Source organism: Amphiura filiformis, chromosome 18 (assembly GCF_039555335.1).
Source record: "Amphiura filiformis chromosome 18, Afil_fr2py, whole genome shotgun sequence".
NCBI classification, from domain to species: Eukaryota; Metazoa; Echinodermata; class Ophiuroidea; order Amphilepidida; family Amphiuridae; genus Amphiura; species Amphiura filiformis.
Genome location: NC_092645.1, coordinates 12780328 through 12807745, shown reverse-complemented (window position 1 = coordinate 12807745; position 27418 = coordinate 12780328). Strand labels below are relative to the sequence as shown.

The window sequence follows — 27418 nt, the reverse complement described above, 5'->3', positions numbered from 1 at the left end:
CAAGGGTGTAATATTTATGGTTTTTATCTCTAAATTTTGGTCTTCACCATTTTTTTTTCATCTTTTATGACTACCTTCGATGATATTCCCTTAAACAATTTCTAAAACATCTGAAATTGAGTTGTAATGGTTTTGGGTGCTAAAATCTGACTCAACTTATAAGACCCTAACTTTTTGAGGTGTATTTACTCAATAATTGCCCGTAGCCCCGTAGTGTAAAATTAAATAAATACACATTCAACATAATTGTTGGAGATACTGGGTTTTTTTTATACTGGAAAAGCATGTGTTTTTGAATCAATGGCTATTCCAGTTGAATTCCATACACCCCCTAAAAGACACGACCTTAATCACTCACACAGGGAGTCTAGATTTCAAACGTAGTACGTTGATTTACAGGTAACCCCATTTGATATTCACACTCCCTGGGTCTTCCATAGGGGTGTATGGATTGACTGGAATATCCCATTCTGGTCAAAGTTGAAATACAATTGGCTGTTCCATTTAATCCACACCAACCCCGCGGAAGATTTTGGAAATACCTTCCACAAGGCGAGTGTGAATTTCAAATAGAATGAAAATATTAGGCAGCTCTATTTGTATTTCATACACCCTTTGAGAAAGATTCAGCCTGAATCTTCCACAAAGGGACGCTGAGTTAAAAATGGAGCTGCTAATGTGTTCATTCCATTTGCAATTCACACTCCCCCGTGGAAGATATTTCAAAAATCTTCCACGGGGGGAGTGTGAATCTTAAATGGAATAGCTCAATGCACAGTATTACTTCGTGTGGAAACTCCCCGATTAACCTGTTTTAAAATGCAGTATATCTGTTAATAATTAAGTGTAAATACTACTTTTTCGCTTGGGAAGGCAACCGTATTCGTCATAGTTCGTGTGTGGGAGTATAAACAAGGCTAATAAAGGAATCATCAAAATCAAAGTCACACAAAACCGCTATTCTTTCTGTTCAATTTGGTTACGCTTCAAATCCTTATTATACAGCGTTCCAGTGCGATGACTGAACAACTCCAGACAATTAATGCACATGTATTATGCCTTACATGCAGTCGTGCTAAAGTTGAACATATTGCCGAATATTATTATTATTATTATTATTCAAACCCACCTGGCATTGCTCATTGTACCATAAACATCAAGTTCTGAGAGCTTTTCCTTGGGTCTTTTAGTCACTTTAATACTTATACGCTGTCTCACTAGTATGAGCTATTACGAACAATTTTACTATTTTGAATGTCTTCCAAGTATAGATGTATAATTTAGTGAGGAATTTTTTTCACAAGTGTGCCTGAATTACTACTACAGAGGGTTTACCATGTTTACAGACCTACTTTTGTATTGAATATTCCATGCAAGGGTGCCATATAGGGTTGCCAATTACCGCGAATTAGTAGCACAATTGGGTGCCGTTTAAAGATGCCCCTTTCGCTTTTTGAACATTTCCTGTTATGTCGATTAAAAAAACAATGGTTTAAAAAGAATTTTTCGACATTGGCGGTAGGTTGCTGTTCCATATAGAAGACTTTTTAGCTAAATCTTCCACAGAAGGTGGACATAGGGAGCGATTTTCGGCACAGATATTTGGGTACATTTCAATTATAGATAATGCGAACTGAAAAGGTGTAGAAACGTTATAAGAAACGTCCAAATAATGGAAAGGGAATCACATGATTAGATAATTTCTGGTTTTATCTAAATTCTATCATATGTAAAGGGGAGGGGGCAAAGATTTCTTGGCATGTAGAAAATGGTCAGAGGGATAATTATTTTTGACATGTCGACAGGAGGGGCGAATTTTGGCAGATCATTGTGAGAATTCATCATCTCAGGCCGGGACCTCAGGGCAGGCATTATTGCACGAACCCTTAAGAGAACAATTGGGCGTCTTTTCTATAATTTGATCCTCGATTCGGATTGAGCATTTTGGCAACACTGGTGGCATTATTGTCTTCATTACTTACGTATCATGGTGTACACCTGAACTTTACTATAGTGGATCTTCGTTAAGGAAATATTACATGTGAAACGGTTTATAAGAAACTAAAGGAATTAAAAAATAACTCTACTAGAACTGGTGGGTCACTGAAGAAGGACCAAAGATGTCGGTAAGTATAAGGCTTTTGATTTTATGGAAATAAATCATGGGTATTGGTACTGACGGTGTATGAACGACACGGTCTGGTGAACTTTAATATACGGTACATGGCGTTAATCGTAATAAATGCAATATGAAAGTTGAATGCATTACGCAAAAGATAATACTTCATGTACATGGAAAATAAAAATGCCACTTACATGCTTATAAAAATATTTGATATTATAAATATTTGATATTGTCAGTGCTATTATTGCTAATTTCACTAAAATTTATTAAACGAGATTTTAAACGTTTTCATCAAACAATCGTCATTTGAATGGAGTTTTCTTTACACATCAAATCCACGTCATTTTCGGCGATTCCATATTTTCTCAAAATACGCTTAGTGCCAGTCATGTTGTTCAGAAGCGTACAAATATTACATTTGTTTAATAGCAAACAATGTTGAAAGATTACTGCCTTTGTAGTTGTGCTTAGTTAAATGTACGTACCCAGGAGCATTATTATTAAATATGTAGGGCAAATATATAAGCAAATTTGTCATTCTTGAACATTGAGGCTGAGTGACTTAAAAAGGGACTATTCGATATGATTCTTAGTACCTGTTCTTAAAAAGTGAAGTTTAAAAATCTTTTCCATATTAATAATATAGTTTACAATTATTAGGATACCATAAAGTAATGAAGTATTAAAATGAATGAGTACCCAGCAAACACAAAAACGTTTTTAAAACGTTTTAAATAAGTTATATTTTGGGTTTTGGTTTAGGTAAAAACGTTTTAATAACATTAAAATGTCGGGTTATATAAAGGTCATGAAATCGTTTAAAAACGTTTTGTATGAAAACACACTACAACAATATTTTTAAAATGTTTTCGAAATGTCATTGTAAACTATTTTTGCAAACATTTTTGGCCCAATATTTTGTCAACACTTAAATAACATTATGTTAAAATATTTGCACCCAGCAAACACAGAAATGTTCTTAAAATGTTTTTTACAAAACGTTTTAATAACATTTAAATGTCGGTTATATAAAGGTCGTGAAAACATTTTAAAAACGTTATTGTAAATATTTTGGGCAAACATTTTTTCAAAATATTTTTCAACCCCAAAATAACATTCTGTTTAGAATGATTTGTACAAAGTTTTCAAAAATGTTTTTGGAATGTTATTAAAACGTTTTTATACCCTTTATATAACCCGACATTTAAATGTTTTCTGTAAAACATTTGTGTTTGCTGTGCAGTAAATTACCAACAAATGTTATTTAATGTTATAAAAACGTTTCATACCATTAAGGTACCCTTTATATAACCCGACATTTAAACGTTTTCTGACAACCTTTTATAACCTTTTGCGAATGATGTCGAAAACGTTTTGTGTTTGCTGGGTACATAATTCGCTTGGGAAGAAATAATTTTAGTTGGTTTATTATTCCTACACCATGTACACCTCTAGATATATTCTTTGAGATGTTGGCAATGTGAAATGTCCAAGTTAGATTTTCGTCAATTGTTATTCCGAGGTATTTTCATCCTTTCCAGAACTACATTATCCCAGCTGTTATCCGATATGATATTAAATTGATAACATTGTACAATTTTATTTGATACTCTACAGCAGAATTCACCACGACCTTTGCAGGACTTAAACCCCATTACACCAAGATAAACCTCATTCAAAACAGCTCAACTATGTTAAATCAGGGATGTGTCTCATATCCCTGGTTAAATCCATAAATATATGTTTCTGATTTACCTGTGCGATATCGCAATGTATGTGCTGTGATAAAATAGGTATTATAATTTCAGTTGGATGCACCATTACAAAGCAAACGCACATGTATAATACTGAGCGTGGCCTTTGTTTCTGAAATGAGAACAAAAGTCTGCATATTGTTATCCAGCCATGTTGATGGTACAACTCATGTCAAACTTGTCACATTTATTGTGATCGTATCACACAAGTAAATGAGAAATATGTCGTTTTTCCATTTTTTAGCTCCCTATCGGCCAGTCAGAACTCCATATTTGGGAGGGCTCGACAACAATCTTCCCAAAATCACATTTTAATCATTTTTAGATGACCATAGAGGGAAAGAATTGAAGTTTTTTTACAGCTTCTATGGCAAAAATTGATCAAACCGATCACACGATGGTGCTCGCTCGAAGTTAGAGCTATCTCGAGTCAGCTGTTGAGCACAATTTGCCATTAAAATTACACGTCCGACTGTTATGAAATTTTGGAAGACTCTCTTCGGAAAAACAGCTCGACAACAGCTTTTCCGTGACATTTTTTACTTCAAATTGCAGTATGTTAAGGATGAACATTATAATTCACATGTGAGCCTCTATGGCTATTATTGGGTGAAGGGTTTTCCTCCAGCCCACTAACTAGTCTATTGCTTATACCTACAGGACAGTGAGTGAGCTAAAGGTCAATCATCAATTGGAGCGCTGTGTGTGCACTGAATAGGAAAAACGGACAGTAACTGCATAATGAAACTTATTATTAACTTCTTTTAAAGGGAGTCACCGGCAATCACAACATTATGCCTTATATAAGAAAGATATTTATCAAGCACGAATCACGCGGTTTTATTTAAAACAAATTCATAGTGATCACAAAAACGAATAAAAACATTCGGTACTCAACACGCGATATGCAAAATTCCCAAAATTCCCGGGCGCCGACATTGTCGAGTGCAATGATGTCCCAGTAATACAATGAAGGCTGACGACAATATTACTCGTGGACGACAATTGAGCACAAATAACCATTACGTCATTGCACTGAGACAATTTCGGCGCGGGAATTTTGAATATCGCGTGTTGATAGCCGACTGTTTTTATGCGTTTTATGGTCAATATGAGTGATTTGTGCTTGATAATTATTTTTCTAACATATAAGGCATAATGTTATGATTGCTGGAGACCCCCTTTAACATTTAGACACATTGTCCTTATACTGTGAAAAAAGTAATAGTAGTGTCATCTGCAACGAGGAATTTTAGAATGGTTGAAGTATTTATGGTGACATACAAAATACAAGCTTTATCAAAATAATTGGTACCCATCAGTTTTCATTGATAATAGATGAATCTAACACATTAAAATTCAACATAAGATCTAAATAATTTCTAGATTAATTGTATTAACTATACAGTACATTCTGGACATTTCAAGAGTATATATCCAATGTTGCATTTGGTAGAGGCAGACTTTTCAATAAACATACAATTAATGGATACCAATCATTTTGATACAAACTGTAATGAGCCTAAGATGGAGCCTTGGGTAATCCACATACCGTAAAGGTTCGCCTAATGGCGCTAGCTATGGGCTCCCTTGACATAAGTTGAATTTTAGGCACAACCTAAAAGTGCCCTGTCGTAAAATTCCCATCAGCAAATAAGGGCACGGAACCTTAATTCTGGTTGGAATTTCAGAGGAGGGAGCTCTCTATTTGCATATGAAATTTACCCGCATGGCAAAGGAGCCCAAGTGCGCCATTAGGCGAATCTTTACGGTATTATATCATTCACGAAATCACGATACTGAGATTTACAAGAACTCTTTCTGTTATGTAATTATGTTTCCTCTTATCCTCTAAATCCAGAATGCAATATTCCAATTTATGTAATAAAATGCTGTGATCAATTTGTGTCAACATTGTCAAAGGCTTTAGACAAGTCTAGGAAAATCCCAACAGTTGTCTCATTGTTTTCGACCCAATCAATAATAATATATGCTGTTATGTTGGGGTTTTATTGTAGGGAAGGCATAAGGGCATAGGGGCAACGTAAAGAACAATTGACGACATATCATTAATTTTTTTTTTTCAGAACGAGGCTGTCGAGGTGATGGAGATGGAGGTTGACAACGGGGATGAGAATAAAGAAAGAGGCAACTGGGGGAGTAAGATGGACTTCCTCCTTTCTACCATTGGTTACGCTGTTGGATTAGGCAATGTCTGGAGATTTCCATATCTTACCTTCAGAAATGGCGGAGGTAAGAGAGTATAGGCGGGGATCGGAGTAGGAGTATATTTGAAGACCGAATTAAAAAGACTAGTTTGCGTCTGACTTCAGGGCAAAGGCGCGACGTGATTGGTTGCTGACCTGCGCAGTATAGCATTTTTGGTCCGGTTGATAGGACGTCATACGCAAACTAGTCTTTTTAATTCGGTCTTCAATTATAAATATACAGTCAGCATAATAAAGAAGGTTACAGTTCAGAATCATGACCTTAGAGCCAATGTGAGGGTTGACTTCAAACATCATGGTGACCATAATGATCGCAAGGATGTTTGCTTTAATTTGAGATTATCAGTGACGACAAATGATACAGAAATTACTAATTTGAATTCATAAAAAAAATGAAAAACGGAAATAATTTTACTTTAGTATTTTTTATAATGAGAATGTTATTGCACCGGTAAAACTTTAATTCTAAGTGAGATGAGAGTAACTATCACATGTTATTTGACAGTGTATTTATTTTCTATCACTATGGACCACAATGGCTTCATCCCAATGGCATAGTTCAATAACCTCAATTAAACAATCATAGTGCAAAATTTGACCTCAAGTTTCAGAGTATGAGTTTTTGTACCCAAATTTTCGAAGGTCATTCAATGAATGTTCAAATGTATTGCGGTTAAAGAACTGTGCCTTGATAGATGAGCATGTTGTGGATCCTAGTGTTGAGATTATCAGTGACGGCAAATGATGCAGAAATTACTAATTTGAATTCATAAAAGAATTGAAAAATGGAAATAATTTTACTTCAGTATTTTTAATATGAGAATGTTAATGCACCGGTAAAACTTTAATTCTGGAAGAAAATATCACACATGATTAGACAGTGTATATATTTTCCATTGCCAAGTGCAAATAAAGGCGACCTTGGGAATGCTATAGAAATAATGGTAAACAGACCTAAGGTGGTTTTCGACTTTTTTCTGACAAAGTTCGTTGCTCTACAAACTAAAATGTTTGACGGCCTAGTTTGTATTGCTTAGTAATTCTTAGTAGCAGTCAAGTTAGCTGCGTTCGACTATGGTGCGAGAGGTTGCTGGTTCGAACCAGCGCGGTGCCAAGTATGCTCTCGTGGAAAATTGAGTTAGCTTGAAATTCCCCTGGACAAGGAACTTACTGCTAATTGTCATGTTGTAACCCGTACGAAACTGGTTGCGATGGTTATTTGTGGAATGTCTTCTCGTGCGCTCTTGTAGCAGCAAAGTCCCTGATTTGTTGTTAAATGGTTTATGGTATTATCTGGGCCGTAGTGGTCAGCGTCAACCTGTAAAGTGTGCTGAGGCTTGTGGATCAACGTCTAGGCGTTGTGCCTGTGTATATCGCACTATAAATCACTGCGCTCTTTTTCTTTTTTGCTAAGATGTAATTATGTAAAGTATTGTTAAAAATTGTTTGTATTAATTTTTTACCGACAGCACAAACTTGTCAATGGCAATAATCCTTTAAAACCATAATTACAATTCCATTGGGCTATTCCATTTAAAATACACACTACCCCTGTGGAAGATTTAGCTAAAGTCTTCCACAGAGGGAGTATGAGTTTCAAATAGAATAGACAGTTAGGTATCTTCCATTTGAAATACTCACTCCAGGTGTGGAAGATACAGGTAAAGCCATAATACAGAGGGAGTATGAGTTTCAAAATGATTAAGCCTGACCAATTACATTTGAAAAACATACTCCCCCTTTGGATGATATTTCCAAAATCTTCCACAGGGGTAGTGTGGATTTTAAATGGAATAGCCCATTGCGCGTAAATGATGTTGTTTGTTACAATTCTGTAAAAACACACCAATATTTGGAGCTTTGTCTGTGACATTTACATGCAGCTACGTATAATAGTTATAGCATGGATATGCCCAAAGACTTTCAAACCACATTTTTCCTTCAGAAATTCTAACTTTACGTTATATCATTATTTTATTGGACAAAATTCCGTGGATTGTAATGATTATGATTAAAAACTAGGATGTAAATTAATCCTAACGCCCGAAGGGCTTTTTGGCAACTGGTAGGGAAAGAAAGAAGGAATAAAGAGAGAAAATGAACAAAAACGTTGTTTGCTCTGTGTGGGATTCGAACCTGAGACCCCTGACACTACTTAGCAACAGGTCTTTCGCTGGCCGGGCCAACGAAAGCGTGCCTATAATTATATCACTTAGGGTGATTGCGTCATTTTTACCATTGGTAGTTGACATCATGGACTACACAAAATGCCTGATAGCAATTGAACTGGGGTAGCTTTGGCGGGAAAAGGTCATCGAACTTTACACACGGTCAAATTTCAAACTTGCTCAAATTGTGTTAAAAACCATTTCAATGTATTCATCTAATCATTCGGATTCAGGAAATGTATAGTTTGACATATCTGAGCCGTTCCGTGCTTGAGTTATTACCGTCGTTAAGGTCAAAGGTCATGTTTTTGGCTCTATAGGGGTCAAAAACATCAAAGTGCTCCAATTTTGACAAGAGAGGTGTCAAAAGTTCAATTTGATAAAACAATTCAAATATAGATAGGATTGCACAATGTAGGATGTTTTGTTACCTGGGTAACACAGCAAAATATGTCAAGTAGGGCCTCTATTGAGCCCTATTGACATTGACCTATTCTAATATTTTTACCTTTTGTAACCCCTACGAAACTCGGGGAGCTGATCCTGGTTGCGATGGTCATTTGTGAATGTCTAGGGTGTGCGCTCTTGAAGCAGCAAAGTCTCGGTGTTGTTGTTAAATGGTTTATGGAATTATATGGGTCGAAGTGGTCAGCAACAACATGTAAAGTGTGGTGATGCTTGTGGATCAACGTCTAGGCGTTTGTGCCTGTGCGTAGCGCACTATAAATAATCACTGCGCTTTTAAAAATCTGAAAAGGGGAGAGAGAACAAAAAAGGTTTCCGCCTCATTTCTGGGGAAGAGTACCCCCGGAGAGTACCACGAATATAATACTACATGTACCCTAAACCTAAACCTACATTTCACTGCGGCCACCACAAGAGATTTAGGATTAGGATTAGGGTTAGGATTAAGGTAAGGATTCTGGTTAGGGCGATGGCATCCGGCAGTGATCATGTGATAATGAAGTTGCTCATCAGGCCTGGATTGTGAAGTAAATTAAGGGAGGTGTTATGAGCGAACCGTGGTTTGGATTCCAGAGGGAGGGTGCCTGTAAGAGGCACAGCCATCAGAAAATGAATAACCGAGATCGCGCGCCAAATAAACTTACTGCAGTAATTTTCCAAGTCTTAAAAAATAGACATACGTGGGAATCGAACCCGGCACCTTCCGGTTCTGAATCAACAGATAGTATCACTAAGCCAACTGAAAAGGGGTATAATCCTTCTTGTCTTCCATGAGCAACCGCGTCATATCGGGTATAATCTTCCTTCCAGGAGCAACCACTATGCATGATTGATGGGCTATTCCATTGCTCGTAATAGGGTAGTGTATTTTAGCGGGGCAATGCTGGATGGTGCACGCGCGGTTGCACGATGTAGGCCTACAAGGTAGACTTTCGGTCGCCACGACTTGGCATGTGGTTGTTGGTGTGGGGGTGTGTGTGTTGGGGGGGGGGGGGGTGTTGTCTGAGATGTTAGGGATTATTTAATAGGCTAATAGTTTTTAATATTGGAAGAACGTTTTAAACTTTAATTTAAGGCATCATATATGATTTTATACTATTTTAGATTTTCAATTAATAATAACAAAATAATAAAATAGCATTTAAAAATTATATTAATAGGCCTATTTAAACTATAGGCCTACAAGAAAGGGTTATGATATAGCATTCGAGATCTAACTTAATTGTGTTTCCATGGGAGTTAAAATATGTTATTTAGGTGGTCACTTTTAAGTGTCTAATCTGTACGGTAACATTTTTGAGATTTTGTTCATTATTTTCCCGCCATTTTTTATTTACTAATTCTTTTTGCCGCCCCTTCTTCTTCCGCCGCCCCTTCATTTTGGCCGCCCCCTGCTTTTACCCCGGGGGGCTGGCGCCCCCAAAGCCCCCCAAAATACTCGCATGTAATAAACCCGGGGTGGGCACTCAACATTAGAAGTGACGGGTATGTGCCTACCAGCGTTGCAAAGTAGGGGCCTATCGGGTACAAAACGTTGTTTTAAAAAAAGGGGGTCATTGGGTACAAACAAAATGAAAAAGGGGGTCATTGGGTATAACGTTTTGAAAAAAGGGGGTCATTGGGTATAACATTGCCAAAAATGGGTCATTGTCATAGAAAATTGTGAAAAAATGGAGCAATATTCTATTTCTTGTTCCAAATTTCAAATACAAATTTGCTAAAATAAGAGAATTTGAAAGTTTTCGCATTATTTTGTGGCATTTTGATGATGCAATTCTAGAAAAAAGGGGGTCATTGGGTAGCCGCACTTTTAAAAAAGGGGGTCATCGGGTATGATTTTTAAAAAAGGGGGGTCATCGGGTATAGTCAACTTCAAAAGAGGGGGCCTATTGACAGGCACATACCGTCACTTCTAAAGTTGAGTGCCCACCCCGGGAATAAACCGCCACGAGTATTTTTTTACCTGTAGGCAAGCTCACCCCTACAGTCGCAATAGTTCTAGCCCAAATCGCTTTTAACTCACGCCTGCTAATAATGTACTTTCATCAAGTGATGGCGCTATAAGGTTTACCACGGAAGCTGTTTGGTTTACCGTGGAAGAAGATTATACCCTATTCGTTACTTGCACGGTTCCGCCATTATGCACTATATGCGGGAGAGCCTCGAACTGGCAGCATACATGAAAGGAAGAATTATGTAACCTTACACAGAACGTTATGACTAGTTCAATTCCCATTCATGTATGCTGCCAGTTCGAGGCTCTCCCCGCACATAGTGCATAATGGCGGAACCGTGCAAGTAGCGAATATGAGCCAACTTCCTATCTGCAATAAAACCTGTGATATTAATTCTTGATAATGTTTCACGGAAAAATCAATACTAATGTACGATGTCATTCAAACTCAAGTCTAATAGAAGTCCCACAACTAAAGTAGCAATCGATAAATCTGCTCACTCAATCATCAAATAATCAATCGATAAATAAATAAATATATATATAAATAAATAAATAAATAAATAAATAAATAAATAAATAAATAAATAAATAAATAAATAAATAAATAAATAAATAAATAAATAAACAAATAAATAAATAAATAAATATGTCCATACTCTCGAGCCCCAAAACGTCATTAAATAAATAAATAAAATAAATAAATAAATAAATAAATAAATAAATAAATAAATAAATAAATAAATAATACAAAAAGTAATTATAAATTAGCTTTTCTAGGACCTACGCTGGAAAAATAAATCAGCGCATAAGAAAAAGAAACAGACGCTCGGATTCGAACAAGCGGCACTGAAAACAGCAACTAAGAAACCACAATGCCTTAGACCACTCGGCCATAGAAGCACACAGTCTTCTCCATGTCAAAAAATATATATTAACCTTTAACGTTGCGCAATATTGGCACATGACACGGGCACATGTCTGTGGGTATACTGCATGATAGAAAGGCGTGCAAAGGATCTATCCCTGAAGTTAATGGTCATTGACATGTAACCAATTTTTTTGTATACCAGCTACACCATGGCTACACTCAACCTATACAAAGAAGTATATTATTAAGAATGCGGGAAGTATAAAACCATAGTCGCCACTCGTGCACTTGTTTGAGTCCACAGGTATTCCGGAAACAGCATTCAACCCCGAATTCAGAGGTCGATTTTGGGTTGTTACATGCAAATACAAACTAATTATATCATGAAAAAACCCACCAAGAGGACTACGATACTTATTCAGAGCCAATCTACATTCTGTTATTTACAAAAGCCGACGGTCAAAGTAAAATTATAAAAGGAGCAAGACCAGATATCAACGTTAAATCACGGTAAGCCTAAAATCGCATCGAAAACGCAAAAATGCAGTCACAAAATTTATAATATTAGTAAATCACCACAACGAATTGTAACGTAGGTATGCAGAAAAGAGTTGTATTAGCAATAACAAAGTATGTGCAAAAAGATTTGTCTTTGGCATGTCGCTTTTTTTGAAATATCGCCAAAAATATGAAATTTTGGAAAAACGCCCCAAAATTTAAAACAAACACGAACTTTCCAAAATAAATATATATTAGCACTCGGCGGCCCAGTCACTATCTGTCGCTGTGATTTGGGGTAACTCGTTGCTTCCCTTCTCCAGATACCTGTACTTCAAGGTCGCTCATACCCCAGCCCTTAAAGTTCTCAGTTATGTATACAAATCCAATAGAAATCTAGGGCCTACTCACTTAGACAGTTTCGTCACTCAGGTCGAGTGACTTCTTCAGAAAGAATGATGTTAGAGAAAAATATGACGTCTAAACTCTTCATTGCAATTATTGATTTGGTTTCTCTATCAGGCGCTTTCCTCATCCCGTATTTCACCATGCTGCTGCTTGCTGGTTTGCCAATATTCTTCCTGGAGGTTAGCTTTGGACAATACTGCAGCCAAGGACCAATCACAGCTTGGCGAAGTGTACCTATGTTGAGAGGTAAGTTATGATTGGTTGATTGAGGTTTTTGTTTGTTTTAGGCAGTATTACAGTGAAATGACCAATCACAGTTTGGCGAAGTGTACCCATTGCTGGAAGGTAACTTCTGATTGGTTGATTGAGGTTTTCGTTTTACGGCAGTAATACAGTAAATGACCAATCACAGCTTGGCGAAGTGTAACCATGCCAGTATGCTGAGAGGTAAGTTACGATTAGTTGAGTGAGGCTTTTGTTTTGATAGTTCTACAATAAATCACAACTTGGCGAAGTGTATCCATGCCATGCTGAGACCGTTGACTGGTAGAGCAAGGTTCGGTCTTATGGACAATGGTGGTATTCACAATACAGAGGAGCGTACCTAAATTAGATATGATCGGAACTGGCTTGGAAGCCTCTCTCATTCACAATATCAACAATCCAAATGAAATGCTAAAAACGAAGGGAGTGAAAGACTAAAATAATAGAGAGCCTGCGATTTCTATCTATTCAAAATCCCTTCACATGAGAGTAGATGCACTCGCGTACGAGGATACGTACGTTTGGAAAACGGAATCTCTTTAATTTGTGTTTTTCTCCACCGCCATAACCGTGGTCAAAATTTCTATTGATTTTTAAAACTCGTACTTTTATTTTCTTATATTTTTAGGTGTTGGATACGGCATGATTCTAACCAATTATTTTGTTGGTATCTCATATAACGTTATCATCACATATTCCCTGTACTATCTCTTCTCGTCGTTCACCCTTGACCTACCATGGATTGGATGTGACCATTATTGGAACACACCCCTATGCAGAGGAGCATTTGAGTATGTATTTTTCATGATTATATCGTGTATAGTTCAGTTTGATGTATTTTGTGTGGGGTGTGCAGGGTGGGGATGGTGTGTGTTTAATGGAGGCATGTATGGTGCACAGCGTCATCATCCCTATATCTTCGTGTCAGAAATTGTCATGATAGTATATCGGGCGAATCCACTAGTTCTTCAACAGCCACGCATGGCGTGTTTGTTCGAGATAGGCCAATCGACTCAGGCTAAGCACACCACAGGTTACCACAAAAATACACACTTCTTCTCCATTACGAATGCGGCGTTGCCATATATCAGCTGAAATGACTAATGTTTACGATCTGCGCATGCTCGTTGTCCTCTTTAACGTATAAGGTTATTTACAAGGTTATTTACGTTTGTAATTAGATGTGTCGTGGGTAAGATTTGAAGGAGGGGTGTGAGTGAGGTAGTTGTGTGCTTGGTACATGAAACGGGTTGTGGGGGTATTATGGGTTGGTGTGCGCAAAGGTTTTTAAAATTTATATATAGCAGACACAAGACTATTAAAATCAGCATTTTGTAACGTTTTTACGCTTATCATCATCTTTTTGTCATATTTGTTATCCAGCCTTTGCACGGCAAATAACGATTCCATCGTTCTTAACGCCACCTATGAAGGGAAGTGTACAAATATAGCCAACCTTACAAATGACGAGTTTAACATCTACAACATATCACAGAATGCTGACGGCACATATGATTTGAGTATGTACAGTGATCCAATTGCCGGACTAAGGAAATCACCCAGTGAAGAATACTGGAAGTAAGTTCCATTGCTTGATGTTTTGATTTAAATTACATTGATTCATGTGGTTGGTTGATCGATGATTGATTGATGATTGATTGATTGATTGATTGGTTGATCTACACCCCTGCCCAATTGGGTGCCTATTTTTGCATTTTTCTCAAAATTATAGTGCATTGAGGACAAGTAAGATATGTATATTATAGGGGCAAGGACTACAATTACTGCACTGGAAATTTTATTTCAGCACAGACACAGTTGTGGAGTTACAGTCAAAAATGAGGGAAAACCAATATTTGATCAATAAATCAATAACTACTTGCTTTGAGTTGCTGAATTTTCAGTACAGTAGTTGTAGTCCTTGCCCCTATAATATACATCTTACTTGTCACTAATGTGCTATAATGTTTGAAAAAAAATGCAAAAATAGGCACAAAATTGGACAGGGGTGTAGTACCGTACCCCTTAATGTTATAATGTAATATGTATGAGCCATTCCCCCCAAAGCAGGAATATGGAGCTATTTATTTGTTTTGATCTCTCGATCGATCCATATTTATCATGTTTATTTGCTTGGTCGATCCTTATTATTTATGAAATATCAATGAATTAGCTATTAGGCTATAACATTTAATCTTTGTAGTGTAATATATAGTCCAATAGGGCTACAAGGTAACCATTAATTCTGATTAATTAGTTGACATGTCTTAATAACAACCATCGAAGTAGCATCGATGGCCGATCCAAAGATTGACCTAATTTGGCTGCGTTGCCTGAAGTATGTTTGTACCAATTATGTATTGGAAGAATAGTGCTTTAATTAAATGTTAGAATAAGTACAATTCTGAAGGTAAAAACCAATGTATTTCGACATTAATTTTATGTTTATTCAAACTAAGCGCCTAAGCTAGTGTTTTTTGTCTTAAAGCGTGACCAATAACCCACTTGACCAAACAAAAGGGAGAAAGTTTGATGCAGTCGCTTACATTTGCTCTTCTTTTGATCGCCCATTGATACACATCTCCCGAGTGTAAGCGACAAGACGCTGTTGGTGTATTAACCAATGAGACGTTCGCTTTGAAGTAAATTTGAGCAAGAAATTCAATCGATTTTGTGAAGTTGCCGTGGAAGTCGAACTTCATTTCACAACTCTCTACTCTCTCGGGTCTAACCGCAAGGAATTATAGGATTTACCGAAAAGGTCAATTCTCCACACGCTGTTAACCGCAGGTCAGGGGGAATTGATCCCCTTCCCCGTCACGTTACGTCACAACATTGGATTAAAAAACTTGTTCTGCCAATTATTAATTTCTTCTCACAGAAATCGAGTTCTTCAAGAGGCTGATAACATGAACGAGACAGGTGGCATCATTCTAGAACTAGCCGGGACCCTTGCATTATCCTGGCTTATTGTCTTCCTTTGTTTAATTAGAGGCATCAAATCATCGGGCAAGGTAAAGAAAAATCTCGAGTAATAAGTTGTGCCCAGACGGGTGCCGAAAATATTATGTGTATTATGTGGGTAGGCCTAATTCGGGGGTTGGGACAGATTCTGACCGTGTGGACATAGGGGAGACCGGGGCAAAGTGGACCACGGGGAAAAGCGAAACACCCCCATTAACTTCTTTATATGCTGCCCTCAATCTCCAAACTCATGTATTTAGAACACGGCATGGAACCAGCATTGTTTGTGATAGGGGGCAATCGAATGAGTCAGGTATATGTGATTTTTACAGTAAATGTCTGTTTTTCATATATTAAACCCGTTATTTATAGAAATATTATTATCTGCCTAAGCACTCTGCTCTTGCTGAATTACTTCGATAGCCATATCATTGATATATGGTCTTAAGCCTATTCTATGCATGGTAACAGGAATAGCATACATTAGCGTACAAAACAGTGATGCATGTCGAGAAAAATCTCACCTGGTCGGGGCAAAGTGGACAATAGTCCAACGTGGATGGGACAAAGTGGAACACCGGAAAGTTTTGCGTTGCCTTGCTTCGTAATCCTGTTTGGGCTAGACAAAAAAATTGGTCCACTTTGCCCCGGTCTCTCCTACTTGGGGTGTCGGACCCCAAGGTAATTCGAGGTTTCCAACCAACCAAAAAAACAAAACAACAAAAACAGGGTTGATACTTGGGGTGCAATTCGAGGTGTCGGTGACCGAAAACCGTCGCGTGGACTCATTTGGGGTGTCAGACCCTCGAGGGTCCGCCCGTCTGAATAGTCAATTCACATTATCATGGTCATGGACTGTTATATTTCAACAAAATAGACTCTCCAGATCTAGCAATACCATTGATGAACATTTGAGATGGAATACTATAGTACCGGGTGTCCCAAAAGTCCCTTAACATTGTGAATTTGCTATAACTTGCGTTGGGTTAATAGTGTTGTTACAAAAATTGTACAGTATGTAGATAATTCTTTTAGAAATGTTATGATACCAAACATGCCTATGTGGTCATGACCCTTTGGCATGAAATTAATGGATATCTACCGTACCGTAAAACCCACTTTTATAAACGCAAAATAAGTCATTTTAAATTCTGTTTTGTTTAATGATTTTGGCTGTGTTTGTTTGATTGTTTGTTTGTTTGTTTTCAATGCGTAATCTTCATTTTTTGTTTTATCTGGGTTTTATATGGAAACTACTTAAGATCTTTTCTGAGGATTCGATGAACAGTTGTACGCGGTACGTTGTTCTCCATTGAAAGTCGACGTACTGATCGCCTTGGGCTTTTCGCCACCGCTCTTCGTATGACATCAATGTATGTATCAGATCTTCCTGTTCTTCCACGTCCTGCCCGAAGTAGATCATGAACAGATCCAGTTGATAGGAATTTCAGCACTAGTTGCTGGATTGTATTTCGGCTGGGTAGTGCATAATTTACATTAAACTGTTCCTTAAACATTGCTTCAGTGAGTTTGTCCGACTTTGTCTCGGCAAAGAACCATACGACCTGAATCCGTTGATCTATAGGAAATTTATCTTCACTTCAACTGTTTTAAAGTAAAGTTTAATATTGTCAATATATCCTAATTATAATCTAAAACAGCAGTCACGCTTACGCTAAGTCATGTAATCCATGAATGTTCATACCTAAATGTAGCATGCGCAGTGAGTGAACCAACTCTATTGTTCAGGGAAGCACATTATTCATGTTCTTGAACAAAGAACACATGAGCTTGCATTTGTGGGTTTGATACACACATATGTACAGTCGCACAGTAAGGTCAAAGGGTCATCAATAATGCTGTTTTTGGTATCAGAATAATTCTAAAAGATCAATCTATATGAATATGTTATCCATTTTGGTATGAAATAGGAAATATTTGAGATATGGCCAATTCACAATGTTAAGTTACTTTTGGGACACGCTGTACAAGTAGAACGGGCAGTGAAGTGGCGATTTACTAGACTTTCGCAATCGAAGGGGCAGCCGGGGAGAGGGCAAATTTGCCACAAGGGGTAACCAAATGGGGTCAAAGGACCGACCCTTAATTGAAGCATATTCAAACGGTCAACCCATTGGGTGGGGTGGGTGCATGGGGTTGGGGCAAGCGGGGTAGGCCTCCCTACCTGACAACGGTTCTAATCGGGGGTAAAGCTGACTCATCCACAGGATATACCACCAAGAACAGGAGATACACAGATGATATGGCGAAAAGTGGAAATTAATGCGTTGTTCCTAAAAAACCTTAATTTTAGTCTCTGGTTGTTCACATGTTGAATTCAGTATTCTTTATTCTCATACCATATAGGTTGTCTATTTTACTGCAATCTTCCCCTACGTTGTGTTAGTTATTTTGCTGGTTCGTGGCGTCACTCTGCCTGGTGCCTCCAAAGGGATTCAGTTCTTCATAACTCCAGATTGGCCGCGTGTTGCTGAGCCTAAGGTAAGCCTATTGAATTATAAATGGGCTATTCCAGGAGTCACCCATTCAGCTAACCCCATTTGCAATTCACACTACTGTGGGGAAGATTAAGAACATGTTTGTTGTACAAGAGTTTTTAATGCACCTGGGGAAAGGGGTTCGTCAATAGTTTCACACCTCTAGTCTTTATAGCCAATCAGAAAAGCCGTTGTAATTTCAATTTTAATTGCGCTAGTGTGCGATGCGTGATTCTTCTTTCCCCTGTATACAGTAAGCCAAAAAATTAAGGTACCAGTTATGTTTACCCCCTGTATCCTAAACAAAGACAGATATATCATAATACTAGCAGCCAATAGCTGCATCTTTTAGCTCGAATTTAAGACCTCGTTTGTTGAAATTGTGCTAGAAATAAAACCACGACGATCCAAATACCCAAGGAAGATGCCAATTTAAAAGTTGCAGTTTGCTCCATTGAAATCCCTATTGATTTGTACACAAAGTATTCGCGAACAAGAGAACTAGCGCCGTGTTTCCATTGATTAGCACGTTAAAACTAGAACCGTGCTTTCATTGATTATATCACAAAAGTGCAACTTTTGATTTCGTTTCCTCATTAGCTTTTAGATCACCGTTTCTTTAATTCTCAACCAATGTCAACAAATAAGGTCTTAAATCAGAGCTAAAGAGTACAAGTATTGGCTGCTTGTTTTAATTTTGACATACTTGTGTTTATTTAGGATATACAGGGGTGAATACAACTGGTACCTTAATTTTTTGGCTTACTGTAGAATAACAATAATAAGTGGCGCACCATTAGATTTCCAGGGGTGGGCATGGGAGTTTTTTGAAAAAAAAACTTCGCCCACTAGTGACACTGATAAGTAAAAAAAATAATCCACCCAACTCTGTATAAAGGTACACATTAAAATTGTAAAAAAAAAAAGAAAAAAAATCCGCCTTCTCAAGCGGCGATAAAAAAAAATCAAAAAGTGCACTCCTAAGCATCAGTAATTTGATCTCGTGTGCTAGTTAGTGTATGATACGTAAGCCTCTTCCCTTTAATAAATTGTATTATTTGTTTTAATTGTAGGTGTGGTTGGATGCTGCAACCCAGATTTTCTATTCACTCAGTGCTGCCTGGGGTGGTCTCTTAACGTTGGCTTCTTATAACAAATTCAAAAACAACTGTTATCTGTAAGTTTCGGGTGATATGAAAGCATTAGAAGCTTATGTAAACGTATATGTAAGCTTATAATTACGTTAGCTTTTATGTAAGCTTATGTAAGGTTTAAGTGGGTCGAAGGGAAGTTTTACAAAGAATTCACCCATTGCACGGTTCCGCCATGCGAGGGGAGCCTCGATTTGGCAGCATGCATGAATGGGAATTGAACCAGTCATATAACATTGCGTAAAGTTACGTAATACTTCCTTTCATGTTTATTGCCAGTTCGAGGCTCTCCCCGCATATGGCGGAACCGTGCAATAGGCGAATAACTCTTAAGAAGTCATGAGCATGATCTAGCGGTGTTTGCACTGAACAATGAGACAAAATAACTTCAAGCTGACATAAGAGAAATAGTATGGGTTAAGAGGTGTCAATTTGGCCTGATGTGGTTAATGTGGTGGTCTTGTTATGGAGGCACCCATGGGCGACGTGCTATTCTTTTTAATCGATTAATTATAACCACATAATCTCACTGATTAACTGAATACCATTTCATTGTTTTATCTTCTTCAGGGACTCAATGGTAGTGCCTGCCATCAACTGTGCAACTAGTCTCTTAGCTGGTTTCGTTATATTTTCAATCGTTGGGTTTATGGCCAATGAATTGGGAGTAGAAGTTGAGGACGTAGCCGACGGTGGTATGGTTTCAGTTACTTATTGTTCTTTCCTGAAAAAAAAACCCGAACTGACCCGGAGATCTTTGGTCATTGACAAGAGAGTATCAAGTGTGACCAAAGGATCACGTAAAATGATTAGGGCATCTAAAACAAGGAAATCGGACAAATATATACCCTGCACAATAAAACACAGTGTTTGGTGTCCTTTGAAGGTTACACCCCATCATTCCTAAGGACCGTTATTCTGAAGGGTCTTCCGAAGGTTCGTTATTACGTAGGATCATTGCTCCGAAGGTTCAATACTCCGTAGGGACGTTACTCCGAATTTATAAGGTTCGTTATTCCGAATAGTCAACACTCCGAATTTAGAACAAGGCTCGTAACTCCGAAGGGTCATTACTCTAAAATTCGGGGTCATCCAAATTCGGAGTAATGGCCCTTCGGAGTAACAAGCCTTCGGAGTATTGACCATCGGAATAACAAACCATGTTGTAAATTCGTAATGAGTAATGACCATTGCCTTGGAATAACGAGCCTTCAGAATAATGGTCCTACCGAATAACAATCTGTTTTCCCCTTTGAGACATAATGTAGCATGGCATAATATGTGTTTTCCCTGTGGTTAGGAATGGCTTTTGGGTCATACAGGAAAACAACTTACTTGCTTCTAATGGGGATAAAAATAATGTCAATACTTGTTTAAGGTAGGAAAGTCTACGTGTCATGCTTGTTTAGGGATGCACTTTCAGACCTAGTCGCAAATACTTGTTTAGGGTGTTTTTTGAGACTTCATGGTCACCAATGATCCTTCCGTGTCAAAACCATACAATGGTCTCCCGGGAATACTTACTTCTAATGGGGATAAAAATAATGTCAATACTTGGAATGGCTTTTGGGTCAGGAAAACAACTTACTTGCTTCTAATGGGGATAAAAATAATGTCAATACTTGTTTAAGGTAGGAAATTCCACGTGTCATGCTTGTTTAGGGATGCACTTTCAGACCTATTCCCAAATACTTGTTTAGGGTGTTTTTTGAGACTTCATGGTCACCAATGATCCTTCCGTGTCAAAACCATACAATGGTCTCCCGGGAATTAAGCAAAACGGGCATGTGAAGATCATTTTACTTATTATTTTATCATGCTTATCACATTCATGTTTATTTGTAACTTCCAGGATTTGGGTTAGCGTTCATAGCATACCCGGAAGCCGTGGCTCGATTATTCCCCTCTACATTATGGGCCATACTGTTCTTTCTCATGTTGATTACTCTTGGGCTCGATAGTCAGGTAGGACAATCTAAATTATTGTAAACATTTATTACTTTTAATCTGGAAGCGTCTAAGTGTCACAACTTGGCAAGATAAATTATCATGCCAAGTTGACATACCAAAAAATGCATGTCGTCTTGGCGAAATGAATTATCATGCCAAGACAACTTAGCAAAAAAATGGATGTTGACATGGTAGCGGGATAATTTGACGTCATATTTGACACCACAGCATATAGAAACTAGTGATTATAGCGGGATGAGGTATATGGCTGGTTGGGGTGGCTACGAGGCGTTACAACAATAACCAATAACCGCTTAATTTGGATATCAAACTAGTTTGCCCCGCAGGGTTACAAAGGACAACCGCGAAATACGGATATCCAACAAGCTTAAACTATAAATTAGCCTCCTGGTAGAGGGTATGGTTTGAAGAATGAGGGAAAGCTCAAGACGTTAATAATGAAAGTAGAATATATATTCTGTGGTGTCAAATTACATTAAGGTTACTCTTGCTTTCTTGCCCTGCGGGGCCCTTACATTTTAATCGTCGCATGGGAGTCGCTGGTCTCAAGCCTGCGGCATTGATGGTTTTTTTGTTATATGAATAGATTCTTGTCAAAAATGACCCAACTTATCAAGCTTGAGTAGTTTATCTTTTCAGAGGTGGACATAACAGAATCTTGTCAAATTTAAATGAACAATTTTGTCAGATAATGTGTTGGAGATCTTGTCAATTTGAGTAGTTGTTAAAATAAAACAGAAACTATTCATTTTGATAAGATTGTCGGTTCAAAGTGATAATATAACTAATCAAAATGAACAGTATATCTCTTCCAAACGAATAGTTATGGGATCATAAATGAAAGAGTATTGATTTTATTTATAAAAAAGAATAGTACGAGATTAAAGTGTATGGTTAGGTTTAGGTTACCGTGTCCATCAGGATGAGTGTAGACACACGTGGTGTCCCATCCCACAGCTTTTGAAATTATCGAGGGTATTAGAACCTTGATCAATGAACTATATTCTTCTTCCCCAATACCAATTTTGTTTTGACCTACAGTTCACCATCATCGAATCTGTCGTTACCGCTATATGTGACGAATTTCCAGAAACACTAAGAAAGAGAAAGATGTTTGTCACATTGGGTGCTTGCATTCTGGGATTCATATGCGGTCTGGCGTGCGTTACACATGTAAGTTACACAAGATTGCTCTATCTGCAATATCTTCCTACACTAACCCCTTGATATTAACTTGCCATTTGACATATGGCTGTCGTTCACAGTAAATGATATTGCAGTTAAACATTCAAACTTTAATTATTGCCTTTAATGCGAGATCGCGCTTATACTTTTAAACCAAATTGTATAACTTTACAACTTGACCCTCGGACAAGTTAAGCTGAATATACACTCCGTCGATGACCGTCGAGTGATCAGTATTCAGTTTTATGTTGCTGCTTGCCCGACGCATTTACGACTCTTCTTTCCCAATACAACGGTATATGCCAATTCAGGCTGTGGTAGTCACCGTATATGCAATAAATATTAGAGAGATTGCGATTTCCAAACGTAGCATCGAACGTACGTGGAATCTATTCAAAAGCCCGTCACTGGAGAGTGATTTTGAATAGGTTCCACGTACGTTCGATACGTACGTTTGGAAATCGCAATCTCTCTATTATGTGCTCTGGAAACGGTAAAATGGGAAAAGGAAAACCTCAACTGTCTTTTGACAGGCACAAGTCGAAAGGCAAGCAATTCGTGGATCCTTAGACTATGACATAGTCGATTTTTGATAAATTAGAAATAAGTTATTATCCCGGGTTATTATGAACGCATTCAGCATGTTCAGTTGAACTCCAAACATGCTTCCGACCCACCATAATCATGATAATGACCAGATGACCGATCATAAATTAGCCTTTGTAAAAGTATTGAAAAATAATAACTATCTTCACATCTGCACGTGTATTTTCCAACTATTTATTTGACACACAGACTGGTCCTTACTGGGCGTCTCTACTAGACAGTTATTCGACCACCTTTTCTGTTTTACTCTTTGCGATCTCTGAATGCATTGGTCTGGGCTGGATCTACGGCATCAAACGCTTTACCAATGACATACGTTGCATGGTTGGAAATGGCGCTGTGGATTTCTTTTTCTTCAGATGGTGGCAACTATTGTGGACTTCCATCACACCTGCTATTCTATTTGTAAGTACAGCGATAAAGTGATGTTGTAATAATGAGAAGAATGCGAAGAAGAATGCGAAGAAGACGAACGCGTTGAAGAATAATGCGAAAGAAGTGTGAAGAAGAAGAATGAATGAATGTGAAGAATGTGAAGAATACGAAGCATGCAAAGAATGCGAAGAAGAATGCAAATAATGCGAAACATGCAAAGAAGAATTCGAAGAAGAATGCAAAGCAGAATGTGAAGAATGCGAAGAAAAATGCAAAGAATGTGAAGTATACGAATGCAAAGACAAATGCGAAGAAGAATGCAATGAAGAATGCAACTGCAAAAAAGATGCGACGAAAAATGCGAAGAATACGCATCACGAAGAATGCGAAGAAGAAGACGACGACGAAGAAAAAAGCAAGAAAAAAAGATTTGTCATGAATAAGAAGCAGCAAAGGCAAATGAATCCGTGATTGCAATTGCAAAGACATATAGAAATCATGTTTTCAGCCTGTAAACAAGAATCCCGTGAGAATATCACCAACCACCGATCCTTGATTATCTCTAAAATGTAAGAGAAACCTAAGAAACCGGGGTGTGTTTGGCCCTTGCCTTGTGTGAAATGTGTTGACCCTAGGCTATAACCCTCGAGCATATAAAGTTGAGAACCCTTGTGCTATAATGATTTTTCTTCTCGATTTGTTGATTTTATTTTCAGTTCATCGTCATGTTCAATTGGTTAAATTGGGTAGAGCCTTCATACAACGGCCCGTATCCAGTGTGGGCCCGCGCTATTGGCTGGCTCATTACAACCAGCGCTGTGGTATGGATACCCGTGGTCATGGTCTACGAATTTTTCCGCAATTCTGGTAGTTTGGCCGCAGTAAGTAATAGTAATAACAGCGCAAGGGAAAGTACTCTGCAAAATTAGCTTTACCCAACGTTGGTTAATATCAACAATCAAAATTATTGCGCAAAAATTAAGCAATTGTGGTTAAATTTTGCTAAATATTACGCCCATTAATTTAGACTGTTGATATAACACCCAACGTTGGGTAAAGGTTGCCCATTTTTTTGCTTTGCTGTGTGCACATATATTTTGAGGCATACAATCCAGCTTTCCAGAAAATGACCCTACTATGAGGTAATTGGTGACAAATGTTGACAGTTGGCAACAGGTGCTGGAAGCATTGGCATGATTATTTTGACCATTATGTTTGAATGAGTTAAAATATGTTGGTAGAATAGGACCCCATGCTTCGTTTAACCCCATGCACTGATTGGCAGTATATGATTTAATGAGGATTGAGCCAATCAGGAACATCGGTTTACAACTAAAGAGGATTGAGCGTAACTATTTAGCTGTATTTTAATTGGTCACTCAAAATAATTTGTCGCATAATCAACCAATCAGAGGCGCCGTAAGAAAGTAGTAGTGCATGCAGCTGGGCGTTATAAGAATGCTGAGAAATTCACGTGGATTGCCACTCCATCGAAATAATTTTCCTTTATCGTGTTATTTTATAGCGATGGAGAGCGATGTCGAACCCAAGTGATGAATGGGGACCGGCGCTTCAAATTCACCGTAACGAGGCATGGGAGGTTCATAAAGAACACGGTACTAGTATGGGAGGATTACTGGCGTTACCAGGTGGATTGGGAATGCAGTATACGCCGGGACCAGACAACCAAGGATATGAAAATACCGGTTACGAAACATAACTTGAACTAAATTTCAGTGTTCCCTTAAGGATGTCATATTTGGCTCATGCAAAGTTAGAAAAATCCAATAAAAAAGAGCCCAGTGAATAATAATTTTTAAAAAACCATTTTTTTTAATATGATATATTGCGAACGTTCCTGCAATCTTATTGGTTCTTACCTGTGTGATATGACACGATATCACACACTTTAGCGCGTGAGTGTCAACCCGATACTCGTACTCGCTATTTGAACCAATCGGAAATGCATAGCAACAACGAGACTGATCGATTTTATGCCCTGGGTAATTCCTTTAAAATGTAGGATTTAATTTGTTTGAAATTTGTAATACTTTTTTAAAATTTGAATTGAAGTGTTTAAGAATGAGAATAAAGGTATTGTTTTTATCCGCTGTCGTGCATCTATCGTTTCATATAACACGGGCGACATCATTATTTTTGGCGAAAAACAACTCGGCTTCGCCTCGGTGTTTTACTAAAAAATAATGATGTCGCCCGTGTTATATGAGACGATAGATGCACTCCAGTGGCTAAAAACAATACCTTTATTCTCTAATTAGAACATTAATCAGCAGCTGGGACAAATTGTCCATATGTAAGTTAATGTAGATTTAAGTTTTGATGGAATATATATAGTTGACTTAGCTGCGGGCTGGAAAAGTGATATTAGTCGCAAGTTGCAAAACAGGGTGACAACCAGTGTCTTTCAAACTAGTATGCCTATATTATTACATTTTCAGGTCAGTATATATTATGTGTACATTTAGTAACATACCAAGCAATGTAAATAAATGCAGCTAAAATAAAACTTCTTTCGAGAACATCACGTTTCATCATTGTCGTATCTTTGGCGATTGCATCGGGCCAAAGTTACGTGAAGTGATGATATAACTGACGTTCCAATATAATATGTACTAGCATACAATTTAATCGTTATAAAAACAAGCACATTGTCTCTTGTTAAAGCCATAATGTACAAATTTTAATTTCGTTATTCTTAACTCTAAAATGCTGAAATTATGTTAGTATTAACTGTCGGGAAAGTTTCTGTCCTTTTTAAGCCGAAATAAGAAGGTAAAGTGAAAGAAACCCCATCGCTTCAAATTCACCATAACGACGGGGTTCATTAGGAACATGGTACAACTATGGGAGGATTACGTAATTTACCAGATGTACTGGGAATGCAGTATACGCAGGGATCGGGAGAGAACCACCAAGGATATGAAAATACTAGTTACGAAACATAACTTGAAGTAAACGACAGTGTTCTCTTAAGGATTTCATATTTGGGTCATGCAAAGTTAGAAAAATCCAATAAAAGTGCCCAGTGAATAAATAATATTATAAAAGCACAATTTTTAGATGATACAATATTATATAGAATATATTTCTTTTAAATTAAAATATAAGTTTAAGGAGAGCGTCAATTTTTCTTGTTGATTGTTGTAAATTCCCAGAACTTTCAAACAAGTAACACATCTATAGTGCCCTCTACAACTCAAACTCATGTGTCATACGGAACTTGCATTAAACAAAAGGGACATTAGAATATTAATCAGCAGCTGCGACAAAGTGTCCGTTTGTAAGTTAATGTAGATTTAAGTTTTGATGGAATATAAAGTTGACTTAGCTGCGGGCTAGGAAAGTGATATTGGTCAAAAACTTTAAATTGTAAAACATGACAATCAGTGTCTTTCAAACTAATATGCCTATATCCTTTGAGATAATATTTTTCAGGTCAATTATATTATGTGTGTATATTTAGTAACATACCAAGCAATGCAGGGGCGGATCCAGGAATTTTCAATAGAGGGGGCGCCGAGCCACAACCGCCGCTGCTGCGGCTCGGCGCCCACACAAAGTCAGGCGCCGCTTTGCAAAAATACACAGAGTCAGGCGCCGATCTGCAAAAAATAGAGGGGGCGCGCGCCGGGTGCGCCCCCCTCTAAATCCGCCACTGCAATGTAAATAAATGTAGTTAAAATAAACACTTGTTTCGAGAGCACTATGTTTCTTCTATACATATGCACACATGGTAACAATTAAGCTCCCCCCCCCCGTCATGGCCGTCGGTTGATGTAAGGCCGTCGGTAGACGGAAGGCGTTGGTGAGAAAAAAATCGGGTTAACAATAGACTATTTTTTATCCAGGATGACAGAAAAAAGGGGAACAAAAAAAAATGATGAAAAATTGTGAATGAAATTGAATTTTTTT

The 27418-nt window shown here is 37.8% G+C and overlaps 1 protein-coding gene across 1 annotated transcript; it reads left to right on the top strand.

Annotated features, from left to right (window-relative positions):
- Positions 1-1942: 1942 nt before the first annotated feature.
- On the top strand, positions 1943-26729 carry LOC140139875 (sodium- and chloride-dependent glycine transporter 1-like). The gene is made up of 14 exons (XM_072161637.1): positions 1943-2126; positions 5967-6132; positions 12586-12717; positions 13364-13526; positions 14119-14313; positions 15617-15749; positions 18067-18201; positions 19271-19374; positions 19919-20043; positions 21201-21313; positions 22361-22492; positions 23300-23515; positions 24202-24366; positions 25011-26729. The coding sequence occupies exons 1-14, from the start codon at positions 2121-2123 to the stop codon at positions 25203-25205; spliced, it is 1980 nt and encodes a 659-aa protein (XP_072017738.1). The 5' UTR covers positions 1943-2120; the 3' UTR covers positions 25206-26729.
- The last annotated feature ends 689 nt before the right edge of the window (positions 26730-27418 follow it).

What these genes read in the sequence shown, in the direction of transcription:
- LOC140139875 (XM_072161637.1), top strand. An exon ending in TACCTTCAGAAATGGCGGAG is followed by an intron (nt 6,133 to 12,585) that starts GTAAGAGAGTAT and finishes TTTCTCTATCAG; the next exon opens with GCGCTTTCCTCATCCCGTAT. An exon ending in CGCGTGTTGCTGAGCCTAAG is followed by an intron (nt 18,202 to 19,270) that starts GTAAGCCTATTG and finishes TTTTAATTGTAG; the next exon opens with GTGTGGTTGGATGCTGCAAC.